The 19631-nt window shown below is 41.6% G+C and overlaps 1 protein-coding gene across 3 annotated transcripts in view; it reads left to right on the forward strand.

Annotated features, from left to right (window-relative positions):
- SDHA (succinate dehydrogenase complex flavoprotein subunit A) overlaps window positions 1-19631 on the forward strand; it is a 122479-nt gene that overhangs the window by 48397 nt on the left and 54451 nt on the right. For 2 of the 3 annotated variants that reach the window (XM_072153009.1, XM_072153010.1), the window contains 5 exons: window positions 2640-2801; window positions 11650-11793; window positions 12399-12563; window positions 14359-14507; window positions 17404-17528. In XM_072153009.1, the coding sequence (XP_072009110.1) occupies window positions 2640-2801; window positions 11650-11793; window positions 12399-12563; window positions 14359-14507; window positions 17404-17528 (745 nt within the window). Of the gene's footprint in view, window positions 1-2615; window positions 2802-11649; window positions 11794-12398; window positions 12564-14358; window positions 14508-17403; window positions 17529-19631 lie in introns of all 3 variants that reach the window. The other variant, XM_072153008.1, reaches the window with a different exon arrangement.

A 19631-nucleotide genomic window follows, 5' to 3' on the forward strand; every position in this document is an offset into this window, starting at 1 on the left:
GATGAACTGATGCCGGACCATATTTTCATTTAACCCAGAAACCGCTGTACTCGAACATATTTTATTTCTTTCCTTTACTAAAATCTTCCTTTGGCGCTTCTGTGTGCGTCACACAGCGCGCACCACGGATCCTGCTGCTCCATGAAGCTCGCGTCGGCACCGCGCCAGTGTGAAATGTTGTCGTGCCCGAGAGCCGGTGACGTCACAGAGCTCTCGGACACACTAGCGCATGCGCACCAGCTCGCCGACTCGCGCCTCGGCCGGCTTTTCACTGCGCATGCGCGAAGTCCCGAAGCCTCGTAGTATCGCGAGGCTTCAGGGAGAAGACCGTGGGGGTGAGTGCTGTAAAAAAAAAAAAAAAAAAAAAAAAAAAAAACTATGCTCGACGCGCCCACCAACGAGAGGGGGGTTCCCTCCACTGCCACCAATGATGAATAAAAGTTTTAATGCACTTCAAGCCCCCTGACACCAATGTTTATTAAAATGCATATCTATTCATAAAAAAAAAAATATATATATATATATAATAGCACAGCACTCACCCCCACGGTCTTCTCCCTGAAGCCTCGTGATACTACGAGGCTTCGGGACTTCGCGCATGCGCAGTGAAAAGCCGGCCAAGGCGCGAGTCTGCGCTAGTGTGCCCGAGAGCTCTGTGACGTCACCGGCTCTCGGGCACGACAACATTTCACACTGGCGCGGTGCCGACGCGATCGACGGTCGCGAGCTTCATGGAGCAGCAGGATCCGTGGTGCGCGCTGTGTGACGCACACAGAAGCGCCGAAGGAAGATTTTAGTAAAGGAAAGAAATAAAATATGTTCGAATACAGCGGTTTCTGGGTTAAATGAAAATATGGTCCGGCATCAGTTCATCATGAGCAAGCTAAAGGTATTTGTGGGTCAGAAGGGTCATTTTGAAGTGGTAGGTTTCCTTTAAGAACAAACCTACAGACCCTATCTTGTATGTAACCCGGGGACTGCCTGTATACGTAACTCATTTTTAGTGAAATTTTATTCAGTTTTACAAATTAAAATTTAAACATTTTTAATCAGAAAAATTCCTTTTTTTTCACACTTTTATGGTATATAAAGTTTTTCCAAAGATATTGCCATTTAAAAAAAGTGCATAACAACTGCAAAATTGACATGGCCTTTCGCACATCCATAACCCTTTGGTCATAAAGTGGTTTAAGTTATTTGGTATTGGAGAACAAGTGCAATGCCATTTAAGGTACTTTACCCACTAATATTTGCAAAATCTACATTTGTGTATGTATCTGATCACATGAAATCTTAACATGCCTCCATGGACTTCTACTCTTCCCCATACCTCTGTAGAGGCATGTTGTGATTTCATGTAAGATAATAAGTTGATTTTATGAGGATGTGAGAAGGGTGGTATTTAACCCCTTAAGGACGCAGGGTTTTTTCACTCATTTCTCGCTCTCCACCTTCAAAAATCCATAACTTTTTCATTTTTACGTGTACAGACCTGTGTGAGGGCTTATTTTGTGCGTAACAAATTTTACTTTCCCGTAATGTTATTTATTTTAACATGCCGTGGTCTGCGAAGCTGAAAAGAAAAATTCCGAATGTGGAAAAATTGAAAAAACTCACGTTCTTGTGGGCACAGTTTTTACGACTTTGACTGTGCACTCAAAATAACACCTCGGCTTTATTCTTTGGTTCGGTGCGATCGCGGTGATACCAAATTTATATAGGTTTTATTGTGTTTTAATACATTTTCAAAAATTAAACGAATGTGTACAAAAAAAAATTTTTTCCATCTTCTGAAGCTAATAATTTTTTCATACTTTGGCACACGGAGCTGTGCGAGATTTTGATCATTTTTTTATTCCTTTTTCTTAAGTGATGTAAAAAGGTGTAAAAGTCGCATTTGGGCGCCATTTCCCGTCTCGGAGGTCACCGCCGGCCGTAAGCGCTTTTTTTTTTTTTTTGATAGAACAGGCATTTTGTTCTAGCGAAAGGGGGTTAATTTGAATTTTTTATATTTAATTTTTTTTTTTTTTTTCTCTCCACTATTTCTTAGACCATCTAGGGTACATTAACCCTAGATGGTCAGATCGCTCCTACCATATACTGCAATACTTCTGTATTGCAATATATGGCATTTTTGCAGCTGATTCATTACAATGAGCCACTGGCTCATTGTAACGGATCTGCAGATGCCAGATAGCCTTGGGTCAAACGATGACCTGAGGCTACCATGGCATCCGATCACCGTTGCCGCCGTCTTTTAAATGCCACCGGCGACTTTGCCGGCAGCAACAAAAGGGTTAATAGCCGTGATTGGTGCAAGCACTGACCGCGGTTATTAGCGGTGGGGGTTTGCTGCAATATGCAACAACCCCCACCTCTGTATGAAGAGGACTCAGCCCGTGAGCACTCTTCATACAGAGTTAAAGGGCTCTATGGGAACCTGTCACTAGCTGTATTTGTTAAAAATGTGGTGAAAAATTCCCACTAAAGTCAAGAGTAAAAAATTGACATACAATGTTTGTAATCCCTGTACTTGAAATTAATTTAAGATATTTTCAATATTGCTCAATTGTTGTAGACAAAGGATCTGAAATGGATATTTTTTTTGCTAATAGTGGCGAAATGTACTAATTTTTCAGATTTCTACTCAATACCCTGTTGTGGATCATGAGTTTGATGCAGTCGTGGTAGGTGCCGGTGGTGCAGGATTACGTGCAGCATTCGGGTTATCTGAAGCAGGCTTTAACACGGCATGTATCACAAAGCTATTTCCTACAAGGTCTCATACAGTGGCGGCACAGGTAGGTGCTTTAAAGTGTGTGTGTGTGTGTGTGTGTGTGTGTGTGTGTGTGTGTGTGTGTGTGTAATATATAATTTATTATACAACTGCTCATATTTTCATAATTTATTTTATTGGATTATATTTTAGGTTCATGAAGTCCAATCTATAATTTGTTGTTGCAATACCAGAATTTCTAATTTGATACCTATGCTTATTGTAGTATCATGATTTCAATACCAAAAAGACAATTTGCAAAAACAATATTTTCCATTTTTCATGGCTGATTTTTTTTTTTTTTATGGAGCTGGTGTAGGAAAAAAAGTCCCTACGTTTAGCACCCCGTATAGTGTACAGTTCAACAAGGTTAAGAATATCATTCAGAAATATATTCCGGTCTTAAACCAGGATACAATATTATGTGAAATAATGAGGAATGGTCACAGAAGCGTAGCTAAGCGAGGCAAAACTTTGAGTAACATCCTTTCACCCAGTACATTTAATTCTAAGGCGAACAATGCCAATTGGTTATCCGTGAAAGGTTTTTATAAATGCGGTGGAAGAAGATGTGGTGTTTGTACATTTGCAGCCAACAGGACATTAGAATTTGAAATCGACAATAAAACAAATGGAAAAATAAAAACGTTCATCAATTGTGATACACAATACGTTGTCTATATTATCCAATGTACATGTTGCTCAATGATCTATGTTGGCTGCACAATACAGAAATTAAAGACCAGGATCGCACAACATTTGAACAGTATTAGGAATGGTGACTCCAATGCTTCAGGAGCCGCCAAACACTTCATTGACACACATAATAAAAATCTCTCCAGTTTCCGCTTTTTTGGCATTGAACAGGTTAACAAACCTTCCAGAGGCGGTAATTGGAGAAAACTCCTCCTGAGAAGGGAGGCGTTCTGGATTTTGTCTTTAAATGCTAGATATCCCCGTGGGATGAATTCGAAAAATGATTTAGCCTATATATATTGACATACAATAGATACATATAAAACGTTTTACAACATGCATACGAAAAGGCTCCTTTTACATCCTATTTTCATTTTTATGTCTTGTTCGCTAACATATAGAGGTAGAATTAGATTGCAGGTGTGCAACCAGGAAATGACGTAATCCACAGGTATTGTTCAGGTGTGTAACAGGGTTTATAAGTGCTGTTTTTATGTTTGGTGTGTTATACCATGATTAAGGCTCCGCAGTGAGCTGAAACGCGTAGGTCTCTACCACTGTAACCTACACCTTCTATGCACAAGCCATGTGCGTTTTTTAATGGATATTGAATAAAGTAATTTGTGATTTTTTACAAAGTGCTCCGGTTTTTTCCTCCAAACTTTTCTAGGAAAAAAATAGTTGTGTATATATGAAAATTGGGAGAGCTAGGCACCTCTCCACTCTGAAATTCCTCTACTGCAGACCAGGATGCTTGGGCAACAAAATAGAATATATAGCAGCATTAATCCCTCAGGAACCAATCTGGATCCGTCTCCCTCTGTTTCAGTGAGCAAAATGGAATCCAGATACCTATTGGCATTTGAAGATTTGGAGCCACTCTTTAAGGCTATGCTACGTACCCTCAATATAGAGAAAATAGAAGAATCACAATCTATTCAGAATGAGCTGTTCGACCTTCTTAAAGTCAAGAACAGATATGTTCCCAATAAATAACACCCTTAAGGAGTTAATATTGGAAGAATGGAGGGAGCCAGAGAACAGGATCTCCATATCTAAGGAAATAGACTATCATTTGATGAATCTGAAGCTAAATTGTGGAACTCTACACCTATGGTAGATATCCAAGTCCCAAAAATTACCAAAAAAACCGGATCTACCGTTTGAGGACGCGATCCAGCTTAAGGATCCTCTGGACAGAAAAGCGGATAGTCTGTTAAAAAAGACATGGGAATGTGCCATGTTTAATTTTAAGTCTAATGTCCCACAACTTCTATGGCCCGTACCCTCCTTCACTGCATAGCAAAGCTTGAAAATCCCATCTGAGATGGTACTCCTAGGGAAATATTAATAAGCACTTTTTCTAGGTTAAAGGCTGCCACAGCATTTATTGCAGACGCCTCTGCTGAAAGAGTCAGCATTTGTGCAAAAGGTGGTGTTTTGTCTAAATTGCGTGAGAAGGTCGCTTTGGCTTTGATCTAAAGTCTCCAGTCCATTGGCAAAGTCCAAACTCTGCGGTATCCCTTTTCAGGGGGAATATTTCTTCGGCCCCAAATTGGATACAATACTAGAAAAAGCCCATAAGGTGTTTCCAGAGTCTAAAAGTAGTCAAAGGAAACGGCCCTTTCGAGACCCTAATGATAAGAAATGGTCCTACAGAGGGAAAGGCAAGCAGAGCAGATGTAGCTACCCTAAAGGCGGAAAAGGGAAGTTTTCTCCTTAGCTCCAGTAGTTCAGCCCCAGCCTACAGGAAACAATGACGCCAGAGTGGGAGGAAGATTGTTAAATTTCCATCAACAGTGGGATCAGATCACAAGTTTGTCTTCACAAAACAGTCAGAAAATCTTTCAATTCAACTGTGGTTGGAGTTACAGAAGCGGAGAAGAACCGAGGCAAAAAAAATCTTCTCAAGCATCCATTGCCCAATGGATCCGGATCATCAAAGAAGCATACTATGCTAATAACCTGAACATTCCAGGGACTATTAGGGCCCACTCAACCAGAGGAGTGGCAGCCTAGTGGGCTGAAAATGTGGGGCCTCACTAGAGGAAATCTGTAAAGCAGCCACCTAATATAGTCAGCTAACTTTTGCCAAACACTAGGCTAGATTTTCAAAGTGCTAGTGATCAGGCCTTTGGAAGGAAAGTCTTGCAGGCTGTTGTCCCCCCTCCCCCCTAGATATATTATCTGGTACATCTCCAGTTGGGGCAGTCATGGGGGACGCTATGGAAAAGGAGTCCACCATGTCCACTATGACGGCCCTCTCCATTTTTCCTTCCCTACTTTAGACTAGTGTAGTCTTGGAAAAGTTTTTTTTTGCCTTTTTTCTGTGTGTGATAACATACATTAAATGGGTTGCATCCATGGCCGGTGTAGTTGGTGTGGTGTAGTGAGTATGGATGCAAGGAGTGGGGCATTTAAAGGGGTTATCCGGGTTTAAAAAAATTTTTATGGCCGGGCTGGAGAGGGCTATTTAAACACAATGTACTTGCCTTGTCCGGTGCTGCCGATGTCCCGCGCCGCGGCCCGTCTTCTCCCTGTGCGCGGCTTCCGTGCCCCTGTAAACAAACAGGGGCACGGATCGAAGGGACCGCGGCGCGGGACATCGGCGGCGCTGGAGGAGGTAAGTACATGTTTATTATGTTTAACTAGCCCTCCCCAGCCCTGCCATAAAAAATTTTTTAAACCCGGATAACCCCTTTAACCTTTGCTTCCTGTCCCTACAGAGGTCAAGGGTCATCCTCCAGTTGGGGCATTCATGGTGGACTAATGGAAACCAAATGAGAACAGTGAGAATAATTCTCCTTTTCGGCCATATACTTTTTCCCTACCAACTCCATCCAGGTCTCTGTGGTTACTGTGCCAAAGGGATGGCCACACAACAGCAGGAAACGATTAAATAATACTTCCAACTTTTCCCTTATAACATCCCACATGTATAAATACTAATCATGAGAATAACCGTCAGGCTTAAGCCCCCATGCACATGACTGTATAAAAACTGCAAAATACGGCCCCATGCATTACAATCGTCAATACGGCCATCTATGTATGTGGCTGTATTGTAAGCGAGCCGTATAAAAATATAGAACATGTCCTATTTTCCACCGTATTTCTGTTCCAAACTGCCCATAGAAGTTAATGGGCATGTATAAAATATGGGCTAAAACGTGCTGCATACGGCTGTGAACCGTATGCTGCTGTATATATCAGTGTAGTATCCAGAACCAGTGGGAGGTGATTCTGGTAATGATTGGAAGAAGGTGCTGTGGTCAGAGGAGATAAAAATTGAGCTCTTTGGGTCATAGGCAGTATTTCTCTTAATTCGAACACGGCAAGATGCGGTAATGCCAATGAACACGGTTACCACCGTCAAGCATGGAGGTGAAATTATTATTTATTATTATTATTATTATTATTATTATTATTCACTGAAGCCATAAAAGAAAAAACGATGTCCGCGCTTCAGGGGATATGCAGATAAAACAAAGTTCCTTTATTTTGTATTCATGTAAAATCCAAAATTATTTAATTAATCATGGTCTTTGACATACAACAAACAGCATTTCGATTTAAAAAACCCCCGCTTCAGTGATGGCGTGTGACGTCAGTCATGTGATACGAATCACGTGACCGGATTGTACCACGCCCACCCCGGTACAGCGTGGTGTCCAGATTCATTAAGAACTGTAGTAGAAGGTAAAAACAACCATAATAAAAAGACAAATGGTTTTGAATTACAAGAATGACCAATGAGCAACATATAAAGAGGGAGATCAGTAATCGTTATTGAAAAAATGCTAAAGGCTAATACACAGAGTCATGAAGACGATGGATCTAGTAGGCAATAGATTAATAAGCACTAGTCTTTACGGTAACCCCCGCTCTAATCCATATTAGAGTGTAGAATAACCCAGCTCTATACAACAATAACTGGCAATTATATACATGTAATTATTGGTAACATAATATCAAATGCTGTCTCAGGTTCATACCCTGGGGTTGAGTTGTTTTTAATATAAACATCCAGTACATTTCTCTGTTCATGAGCTTTCTCCTATGATCTCCCCCTCTCTCTGGTCTTTTTACTTTTTCAATGCCCTGCCACCTGAAACTGTTACTGTTACCATTGTGGACATCTCGAAAATGCCTAGAGGCTGCTGACATATTGGTTAGATTTGGAATTTTTAATGTCTGACAGATGTTTTCTAATGCGAACTTTTAAGGAATTAGTGGTATATCCCACATACTGTAAATTGCACGTAATGCAAGATATTAAATAAATAACAAAAGTAGCATTACAGTTTATGTATGTGGTAATGGTGTATTTATTATTGGTAACGCATGATGAAAAACTGTCTGTGGTCAGGAGATGTTCACAGGTTATACGCTTGAGGTGACCACATTTGTGGTTACCGGGATGATACAACCAAGTGTATTTCCTGTCATTGTCCTCTGTAGTGCAACTTTTAAACACACTCGGGGACACCATAGAACCTACAGTAGGGGCTTTTTTGGAGATAAATCTAACACCTTCTGACAGGCATTCTTTAAGTTCTTTGTTTTGCTCTAAAATGGGTAAATACTTAGTTATAACTTTTTTTACCAAATGAAATTGGTTGCTATATGTGGTCACGAAGGTGATGGGTTTGGAGTTGAATTTTTGCTTGTTAATGTTGTGATCTCTATCTACAAGGAGTGTGCTCCTATCCACTCAAAATAACTTTGTTTGATTCCCAGTTCTATTTGCAAGTGGAGGGGGCTCCTATGGGAGCAAAATTTTCTCCCTCCCTTGCTAACATTTTCATGATACAATGGGAGATTAAATACATATTTTCTGAGTCAAACCCCTTCAGATCGTCTATACAATGGTTTGGTCTTTTTATAGACGACTTACTGTGGTTATGGCAAGGTACTCACACAGAGTTTGACAGTTTTGTAAACTATATCAATAACAACGACATGAACTTGAAATTTACCCACCATTTTGGTGGCAACCATATTGACTATCTGGATGTGACAATACGAGGCCACAACAATAACCATGGTGTCTCCATTTCGAAAACCCATAGCAGGGAATAGTGTTTTGCCCCAGGCATGTCATTGACAATATACCCTATGGCGAACGAATAAGTCTTCGCCGTAATAGTTCTTCGAATCAGATTTTTGACACCCAGTTGATAGAATGGGAAAAGAGGCTTACCGGATGTTACCGGTAAGCCTTTGCTGCAATATGCAGCAAAGACTTATCGGCTATGGAGAGGGCTCAGCCCGTGAGCCCTCTCCATGCAGCGCGACGCGACCGCGCCGTGAATACACGGCGGGCGGTCGCGAAACGGTTAAATAATTTTGGATTTTGCATGAATACAAAATAAAGGAACTTTGTTTTATCTGCATATCCCCTGAAGCGCGGACATCGTTTTTTCTTTTGTGGATTTTGTGCCTGTGGTCCGTGGGGCTTTACTGGATGCATCTCGCGCTGGGGGCCAATCGTGCCAGAAGGTGAGCAGGAACTACAGATCTCTTTTCTATTCACTGAAGCCATATACTGTAGAATCCTGAGTGACAACCTTCTGTCCACCAGAACATTAAAAATGGGTTATGGGTTTAGGGCATACAGCCAATGCAACAAAGGGGCTCATAAAGACAGATATAATAATTTTATATTGCACATACAGATTACCCAGCGCTCCACAGAGCTTTCCAGAACGGTTCCTGTCCCTGATGGGGCTCACAATCTAATCCACCTACCAGTATGTTTTGGAGTGTGGGAGGAAACCCACGCAAAGAGAACATAGAAACTCTTTGGAGATGTTGACCATGGGACTCAAACCCATGTCCCCAGCGCTGCAAGGCTGATCACAGCCTAATCAATGTTAATCACAGAGCCACAGTGCTGCCCATATTATGGTCAAGGAGTGGCCTAGCTAGTCTCTATACCTTAATCTCCTTGAGAATTTATGGTGGGAGCTGAAGACCCGAGTTGCTAAGTGGAGTAAAAAATGGAAAAAACAGGAGGAAGCTATCGTGGGGCGCTAATAGGCCTAATGGTATATACAACAGTGATAAATAGCTGGAAATAATCTGTATTGAAAATCTTTTATTAAATCAAACCACAAACAGTGATAAAGTCTAGGTAACGTGTTTCGGTTATAAAAAACCTTCTTCAGACCAAAATAGACAGATAATACAACCGGCAGATAACGTGGCTGTAGTGTGCTGCCTGGAGGATAGACGGTATAAGACTATGTACCACATCAGAGTAGGTTTCCTTAAAATTCCAAGACTATACAAACTGAACCAAATGATGAACATCTCTGGGGTGAGGTTATATTTCTGAATCTCCATCTTTGTCTCTGGGTAGAGAGAAGAAACACATCCAGTTGGTACTGCTGGTAGTTTATTTAATTTATTTTCTTTTTTCCAAATCCTCTGTCCAGGTCATCCTTTTTCACTCGGTGGCCCAAACAAAGTTTAAATTGAACCGTCCCACTGGAATTCTTTGTTTTGGTGTGAAAAAACTAGACATCTGGAGTTGTGCTAGCTGCAGCTAGTCAGCAAATTCTTGCTCATCCTGTGCTTTTAATGCAAGGGCCATTCACAGATTAGGGTCACAATTGCTCAACTGTTGAAGAATCAAGGCTAGAGGAATCTCCATAGCTTTCTGAGAAATAGTGCTACTGGAAGTCCAAATTCCAGTCAGTTCCATAGCAGCACTGTCTGCTGCATCTGGTGTTGTGACTACCTCCTCCTCCACCAGTCGTGAATCCGCACTGATGGACAGCAATTCTCTAGTGGCCACCTCCTCCCCTGCAAGACCAGTTTTCAGCTCCGATGGGTCATGTGACTGGAGCTCAGTATCATGACATTCTACAACAGCTGTGGGGTGGAGCGGTGATTGGCTCTGCCCCAACCACAGCTCAAGTAATTAATGGGATTGAGCTGTCTGGTGGCCTGATCTGGTATTGTGACGAGGGGGGCGATTTATTACCAGTCCCTTGTCACAGCAGCCTCTGTATAAAGTGGAAGGCATGCAGCAAAGATGCTATATGCATCCGAGACAAAAGATTATGCACCCATTGTTTAACCCCTATGCGCACCTGGACATAATAGTATGTCTGTGCAGGAAATTGACATACCATTACTGCTTCTGGCACAAACAAATGTTTTTAGCCGGTGTCAGCTGCATAGAGGGGCTTTCCCCTAGGGAAACTGTACACATAGAGATAGGATATAAAACTTTGTGGATCTCTTTGTAATATTTTGAACATTGCCTTCGTTTTGGCCCAAAAATGAAACGTTCACAATGGAATGACATTTTCTTAATTGCATCCCCATTTTTTTGTTTTAAAGTAGTTGGCCACTTTTCTATAAATCTTCCATAGGACAGGTCTCAGCATGTTATATGTTCCTGTGTCTTTGCCTCCTGTGAGTACCTCAGCCTTTCCTTGGACCGCCGCCCCCCCCCCCCCCCATTCATTCTTAATATGTACACAGTTCCCATTTCTCATTCCTTCAGTCTGTTCTAGTGTGTATCTGTCACTGACATAGACTGGGTGGTGGGAGGGGGAGCGGGATGAGTCATAATCTCCTGCTACAGGTTCCCCTCTTTATCAGTGTAGGATCTATGTGCACTCTGCATAGACATGTAAACAGAGTCTGCAGTTAGCATTAAAGAAAGCATCAGGCATGATTTATTGGTGAACATTCAGGGATGAGGCATGTATATTCAGAGGTGCTAATTTAAAGGGCTTCACTATTTAAGACAGTCACTCTAAAGCTGAGCATGTGCCTCTTAAATGTAGGTTTTGGCGGAAAAAATCGAACCCAAATTCTAAACCTCAAAACATTTTAGAAAATTTAGTGGATGCTTAAAACCCCATACTGACATAAAAACAGTCATTTGGGAAATTTTAAGTTAATTAGTAACCATTTTCTTAAGTAGATGTCTATTAACCTTATACATACGTAGTAGATACACTGTATACTGTATTGCTAAAAATTTTATACTCTTCTTTGGCTAAAAATACTCCTCAAAAATGGTGAAAGAAGTATTACCCCTCCGGAAACATGAGGCAGTACTGGGTTGTCATATGATGTAGTAATCATATGCTATGCTTGTGTTTTTCCATTTACCTCATCATTTTTAGTTTTGATCATTTTAACTTGTTATATAGGGGGGCATAAACGCTGCTTTGGGTAACATGGAAGATGACGACTGGAGGTGGCACTTTTATGACACTGTGAAGGGATCTGATTGGTTAGGTGATCAAGACGCCATCCATTACATGACCGAGCAAGCACCTGCTTCTGTTGTTGAGGTAAGTGACAAAATTCTTTTATATTTGCACAGAAAGTCAGGATCAGTACTAACAAAATATGGTGCCTAAATGCAGTTGAAGTTTTGGATTGAGTATTGCTGTTAGCCCACATCTCTCATTGCATATATTTTTTGCCTTAAATGGGTTGTCCACTATTATTATTATCATTATTATTATTATTATTATTATTGCGCCTACAGATTACACAGCGCTGCACAAAGCTTGCCAAATTGGTCCCGGTCACCATGGGGCTCATAATCTAATCAACCTACCAGTATGTTTTGGAGTGTGGGAGGAAACCGGAGGACCCGGAGGAAACCCACCCAAACACAGAGAGCACATACAAACTCTTTGCAGATGTTGACCTTGGTGGAACTTAAACACAGGGCTCCAGTGCTGCAAGGCAGAAGTGCTACCATCTCGGTCACCGTGCTGCCTCATACTCGGCCCTCAGCAGTATTTCTTATCATAAAGATGAAGGCCTGTTCCTCCTACTAAGTGGGGGGGGGGGAGCTTGTGCCCTCCCTATAATCTGGCTCTGTTTGAATCAAATTTTCATCAAAAGTGTATGCTAGACAAATTTGTTTGCTTTCTTTTTCTGGCAGCTTGAAAACTATGGAATGCCTTTCAGCAGGACAGAGCAAGGAAAGATTTATCAGCGTGCTTTTGGAGGACAAAGCCTGAAGTATGGTAAAGGTGGGCAGGCTCATCGCTGCTGCTGTGTAGCAGACAGAACAGGACATTCATTGCTACATACTTTATATGGAAGGGTAAGAGAGAGAAGACATTCTTTTTACCTCTATCAATTACATTAAAGTTAGAAAAAAGCATCCCAAAAATGTGACTTTTAAAATTTGAGTAAATCTAGTTGAAGCTTCTGCTTTCCTTAAAGGAACACTCTAGTCACAGCTGATTTATTGAATTGTACCTCATGCAGGACTCAAAGGGAGGAGCTTGGTTAGGAGGGATCAGTCTAGGTTCCATTAAGTTTCCAGGAATACAATGCAAATGAGTTGTGCTCCTCCTTTCATGCTGGGCACCATGCATTATTTAATTAACTCTGACTGGAGTGTCAGACTTGCACCTTCCCGCCTGGCCGTGAACCCTAGGCTTCTACTCGAGCCCCTAGAACTTGTATAAATTAACTGTAAAAATCATTTATATGTTGGGTATCACCGCATCCCAAAATGTCCTATCTATCCAAATATATTAACGTTTATTCCAAAAGTCGCAAAAAATGACATCGCCCACAGCCCCGTACACTGAAATATGAAAATTATTAGCGCCAGAAGATGGCAAAATGAAGAATTGTTTTTTATTGTACAGGAGGTTTTAATTTTTGTAAATGTATGAAAACATAAAACCTATACAAATTTGGTCTCCCCGTGATCGTATCAACTCAAAGAATAAAGCAGACATGTCATTTGGGGTGCACAGCAAAAACCGTAGAATCCAAGCCAACAAGAAAAGGGTCAAATGCTATTTTTTTTCCTGCTTCCCAGTACATGGCATGGAATATTAAATACCGTCTCTATGAATTGCAATTTGTTACACAGAAAATAAAAACCCTCATACACCGCTTCATATAAAGTTATAGATTTTTGGAGGTGGGGAGTGAAAAAAATCTAAACGCAAAAATGAAAGGGTTTCGGCGTTAACGACCTGGTCTTGGACAGCCCCAGCCTTTTAGATGAGCATGTGATACTGTCCAGAGGCCCACGTTGACCCAACAACTTCCTGCCATGGAGAAGTCTAGTGGCATAATCATAGTAACTCCACTGCACCTCTTCTTCTCTCACCAGAGGCTGCGTGGGAGGAGATGTTAGGTGCTGTCTTGCCACCCTTGTTGTTCCCTGGGTGCAGGAAAAGTCTTTGCGTTTTTAGACACCTCTGGATTTTTTTTTTTTAATCAGGAAAAATGTCTATACAAGCATGAGACTTTTGTACAAACATGAATGCGACCTGTGGGGGAGAGTGCGACGAGCTCCTGCACAAAGGAACAGCTTGTCAAGCCAGAACAAGGAGGGGTTCTGGGAAAGCCACCAGCGCTTTTCTGGCTCATTGGTATAGTGTAAAAAGTTGATTTTAGAATGGAGGCCATGGATAATAAATGTGAGAAGGTAATTATAGATCCAGGAACTGGCATCGTGGTTAAAGAGGACTAAATTAAGCAGCTCCGAGTGCTAAAACAGACGTAGCAGTGTTACACTGCTAGTGTTATCGGAAACTTCCAATAATGCTAACAAACACGCTGGAAGCGGTCCGGCGTATTCATGAGGGGGCGGTGACTGCCACATGACGTGTGGGAATCACCGCTGACCTATGGAATGGGCGGGGCAGTGTTTGTTAGAGTTATTGAAGGTCTCCGATTACGCTAGCAGTGTAACACTGCTACGTCTGTTGTAGCACTAGGAGCAGCTTACTTTAGTAGCAGTTTTTATAGGTGACAGGTCCTCTTTAAGCGTCAAGGGTTTATCCATGCTTGATTATGATGGTAGATTTTCTTTTGTTTCTAATGTTGGCTAACCTTTTTTTCTTTTTTTTTTTTCTTTTCTTTCCTCTTAGTCTCTTAGATATGACACTAGCTATTTTGTGGAATATTTTGCATTGGACCTTCTAATGGAAAATGGAGAATGCCGAGGTGTTATTGCATTATGCATGGAAGATGGATCGATACACCGCTTCAAGGCTAAGAATACTGTTATAGCCACTGGGTAATATATTTAATTGTAACTGTATTGAAAGGGTTGTCTGCTTTCCAATATCACTGTGTGGAAACTGGTAGAAGCTTTGAACTGGCTTGTAGTTTTTACCCAAATTCTTTGTTTTTAGCTTCATTTCAATGAAGCATAATAAATAGTGGTTGTTGCTGCTTTTTATTGAAACTTTCATGTACTTGCGTGGAGGAAGTGATTTCTAATCCACATGGTGGTAGCCAGACTGCAGTTCATCTGTCAACAGACCTGAACCAGAGCACATACTACTTTAAAAACAAGCATCCAAAACAATCACATTACTCTTTTCCTCATGTAATAGAGAAGCGAGTGAAGCTATCCAAAAAAAAAAAAATGGGTTCCCATAGTCTTTTTTTAGATACCATTTCCCAATATGTTATTTTTTTTTATAATGAACATTATTTGTTGCACTCGCTGTATGAGTCAATGATCATCATTATTTGGACTTATTGCTCCCGACTCGAGCCTGCAAACTTGAGCCTGCCCCGAGCGAAAAGTTTGTTTACGTCTGTATGAAGAGGAAGTAGATCCGGTAGCAGATAATTGAGTCCATGACACATCGCAGTTTTCCAGGTAGATTTTTATCAACTTTTAAGTGAGTGGAATCCTGTTGAGTGGAATCTGTTGCTATTTTACCCTATTAAACAGTCAGTCTTTTTGTGATTGTTTGCGATGCAGTTTTATGAGCCAGCAGCACTTTTTTTCCCAGTATCCTAGCATGATTTTGGTTCTAAACCTACAGAAAACTTACACTGCATTCCTGGTCTAAGTGATCAACTGAGATTGCAAAGTGTCTTTAACCCCTTAAAGACCAAGCTCATTGATGACCAAGGCCTATTTTTCTAAACCAGCATATGTTACTTTATCCAGTTATATCCGGCTTTAACTTGAGTGTTTGAGTTTTTCTGTGACATTGTACTTCAAGTTAGTTGGAAATTTTGCTGTTTTCAAACTGATAGTCTTGCTACCCAAATTAGTTATTAACATTCACCATATCTCAGCTTTGTGTTGGCATCATTTTAGAAGAGTCATTTTGTTTTGTTACAACAACAGAAAGGTCACAAATTGAACAGTATTCTCAAATTTTAAGAACATTTTAGAATAAATTATTTTGGGGACAGTTTCATTTCTATAGGGGTTTTCTATCACCCTGTTCTAATAACACCACATAAGAAGCTTGTTAACCCTTTATGTATTTTACACAATTTCAGACAAAATAAAGGTTTGATTTGGAATTTACTAATATTTATCATTGATACATTCATGTAGTTGCAAAATTTACCCACATTAGCTGAGAAAATGCATCTAGGAATATATTAAACAATTTTTCTAAGAGGACACCCCATATATGGATTTAACCTGCTGTCAGGGCACATGGTGGGGTGTGGAAGGGAAGAAGCGCCATTGATCTTTTTCAGGGCAGGAAATTTTCTGGTGCCATGATGTGCTTGCAGAGCCCCTGAGGCTGCATTTACATGTGGCATTTTGGTTGTGTTTTCAAACGCAATCCAAAGGCTCCACCTGTGATCGCATGTCTAGGCAAGATTGCTTTCTCTTTGTGTTCAGTTATCCCAGAGAATTTGAACTTTTTATCGTGGCATAAGGGGGATTTTAACTCCTGGCACTGATGGGCTTTTTCCATTTTACTTTGTTTATTGCTCCCCACTTTCAGAAATCAATAACTCAATCATCAAGCTGTCCAGCTAATTCATGAGTGGGAGGCCCAGCCACACCCCCCAGTGCTTGACTGACAGCCTGTATAATGGTGTGAGGTATAATGGTGTCATGGCTCCTCCATGTGCTTCCTGGTGCAGGCGGCCACACCCCCTGCAGCCTGTGTGTGTATAGGAGAGATACAACCGCTCCAGGATGCAGCCATGTTATAGCAAAACATGTCAGGTACTTGTGTAGCTGATGTCTGTGTCTCTCACATGTGTATTGGGAGTGAGAGCATGTCAGCAGGTAAAAGCACAGACACTAGCAATGCTTTACTGTATCTTACACACAGACATGAGCAGTGGGAGGAAAGGGGAGAGGTAACGGGCGTGACATCACTGCCTCTGACCATGTGGCCGGCCTCATTTACATAATAAAGATGATGATTTTACAATGATTAATGTATGAATTTACTAGATAAATGCTGGGGATGGATCCTTGTGAGCTGCTCCAACAGTAGAGGTGACAGAAATAGTGACAGAGACCTGATGACAGGTGTCCTTTAAGATCAAACTCCCACTGTAGGCTGCTCACCTTCTTGTTTCTTGGATAAGAGCGAAATATTCCAATTAGGAACTGGATGGAATTTCCAAAGGTCCACGATATTTGCTGGTTCCCAATATTCAAAACGGTGTGCTTAAATCCACTGCCAGTAGCCCAAAAAATAACTGAAGTCCCCAAAAACACAAAATCCCGGAAAAAGTACAAGACAAACGGGCAAACAAGGAACTGGCAATCATAGGCCAGTCCTGACTCCTGAGTCCTTAGTGCTTTTCTACAGAGCTTGCTTTTAGCGCCAATAGGCCTTGTCTAGGATTTGGTCCAGTCCCTGGCAGGCAGATGCTGATGGCAGACCCAGGGACCTTAGGTGCGCGGCTGTGAAGACTGTATCGCAGGGTGCCAGGAGGAGAGGGTAGGAGCCAATTCCCTCTACAGGTACCTAGATCCCCCGGTCACAACATTGACAGTGGGATCTAATGGGTTAAAAGCCGGTCGGCACTGCCAGGGAAATTACAAATGAAATTACAATAGTGTGTGTGTTTAATTCACAAGTCTTGGACTATACTATTAGAGGCATAAAGCTTGTAGATGCTGCTGCATCAACTAATTTTAACTTGACATTGTGTTCCTTGAATGAAAATTATTTTGTTTTATCTAGGGGATATGGTCGAACTTATTTTAGCTGCACATCAGCACACACCTGCACAGGAGATGGCAATGCCATGGTCACTCGAGCTGGGCTTCCCTGTCAAGACTTGGAGTTTGTACAGTTTCATCCAACAGGTATATTAATTTTTTTCTTTAACGAGAAAGGTGTTAATAATCCTATAATACGATTAATCTCGACTCAAACATTTATGCATTTAAATAGATTTCAAATTAATTTGTCAGAATGTATGCCTCCAAAGAATGAGTAGCATTGACTGGTATTGAGTATCGAATTTAAAACCCTGGTCAAGCCCCAATATTTTAACACCATCTTTAAGAGGGTGGCCCACCGCACCCTCTTGTTTTGTTCCAGCGCTTCTGCAGCCTCATCTTCAAAGGGTTGTAAGGGCAGTGTCTTAAACCATGGGTGAAAGGCACCCAGGATTTTAGAAGGGCTGTGTGTTAACCCCCCATCCACCCTCTTGTGGCATTGTGTTGGAGGTTGTGCAAAAGCGGACACCCACATTTGTTAGCATAGTAGGGAGAATGTTTAGATTGCTTTCAGTATTGTAAAATGAGGATTGTGTAGAAGCTTGAAAAGTAGCGCATGACCGCTCTCATCCATTAATCTCTATGGAGCTGACGGAAGTCTCCAAGCGCTGCGCTTGGTGATTTCCGTCAGCTCCATCGAGATTAATGGAGGAGAGCGGTCATGTGCGGCCATCTGCTCCATTAATCTGACGGAGCAACGAGGGGTCCGACGGAGGTACGTGGGATCCCATTGGATCCCTCGTTTTCGTGATTTGTGGGGATCTTTGTGCCCGGGACACCCTATGTTCAACAAGTTAGGCCCTTTCCCGTGAATAGGGCCTAAATTGTCTTTGTGGGAAAACATTAAAACCAGAACGTCTGCACGGGTAACTTTTTAAAGAAAATCTACCACCAGTATCAAGGATTGTAAACCAGGCAAACTTACATACTGAATTGTCGGGTACTGGGTCGACCACAGGCTAGTATTATTGGGCTGGAAAAGGGCCAAAACAGTGGCCTATTCCACCACAGTAATGCCAGTTCGTAGCTTCTCTAATGTATCTGGCTGGTTGTAGAAAATAAGGGGGACCCCATGTTATTTATTTTTACATAATGACTTGAGGTCTCTCCCTTCCTAGACTGTACAAACAGTCTGGCATTATTGTGGTGGAATAGGCCACTGTGTTTGGCCTTTTCCAGCCCAATATTACCAGCCGGTGGACGCCCCAGTATCGGACCATCACTGGATGGTTGGGTATTTTATTTGTTCCCGGCACCCCTGGTAAACAAGTGGGTTGGCGATGGCCTTTCCAAAGACTAACACAAAGTCCCGGCCTTCGTAATGGCGCTGTCTGAGCCGAAGATCTGAGCCGAAGTGGCATTGGGAAACGCAGGGTGCCAGCTGTGACTGATAGATGACACCCCAGTGTAACACCCCTGGTCGGAGTGGGCTCAGATCGCGGGTGTGTATCCCATTAACATGCCTTTGGCGGGTCTTTCCCCCTACGATTGCCCCCCCCCCCCCGATCGTTGCTATGGCAGCGCTGGCATCCGATCTGGTCCCCAGTACTGCCTGCAAGCACTGCCAGTAAGATGGCGTCTCTGACGTCATCTTACAGGCACAGTGTCAGCCTATCGGTGTGCATATGCTGACGCTGCTAATACCCTGCAATACATCAGTATTGTAGAGTATTATCATGAACAAGCAGATGATTGCTTGTTCCTGTCCCATGATGGAAGTAGTAAAAAAAAAAAACAATTTTTTTATTGAAAAACTAATAAATCACTAAAAATGCCCATAAGCCCGATAACGTATTAAGAGACCTATAACGCTAAAAAGTCTAAATCATAACACAAACCCCACATATATACTATCACTGCGTCCGTAACAACCCATAGAATAAAACTAAATAATTATTGAACCCGCACCATGAACGCTTTTTTTTTTATCACTTTATATTGCATTTTTGTGGGATTCAATAGGTAAAAATATGTACTCCAGAATGATACTGTTGCAAAGTACAACATGTCCTGCACATGTCCTTTACAAAAGTAAAAATGTTATGCCACTTGGAAGACGGTAATGCAAAAATGATAATTTCTCCCACTTTAGGGTTTTATTTGGCAAATTTAGTAAAACTTGAGAAAAAAAGATTCAAGTATGGTATCCCTGTGATCGTATCGACCCATAGAATAAAGATGACATGA

This window comes from Engystomops pustulosus, chromosome 5, assembly GCF_040894005.1.
Source record: "Engystomops pustulosus chromosome 5, aEngPut4.maternal, whole genome shotgun sequence".
Classification (NCBI taxonomy): domain Eukaryota; kingdom Metazoa; phylum Chordata; class Amphibia; order Anura; family Leptodactylidae; genus Engystomops; species Engystomops pustulosus.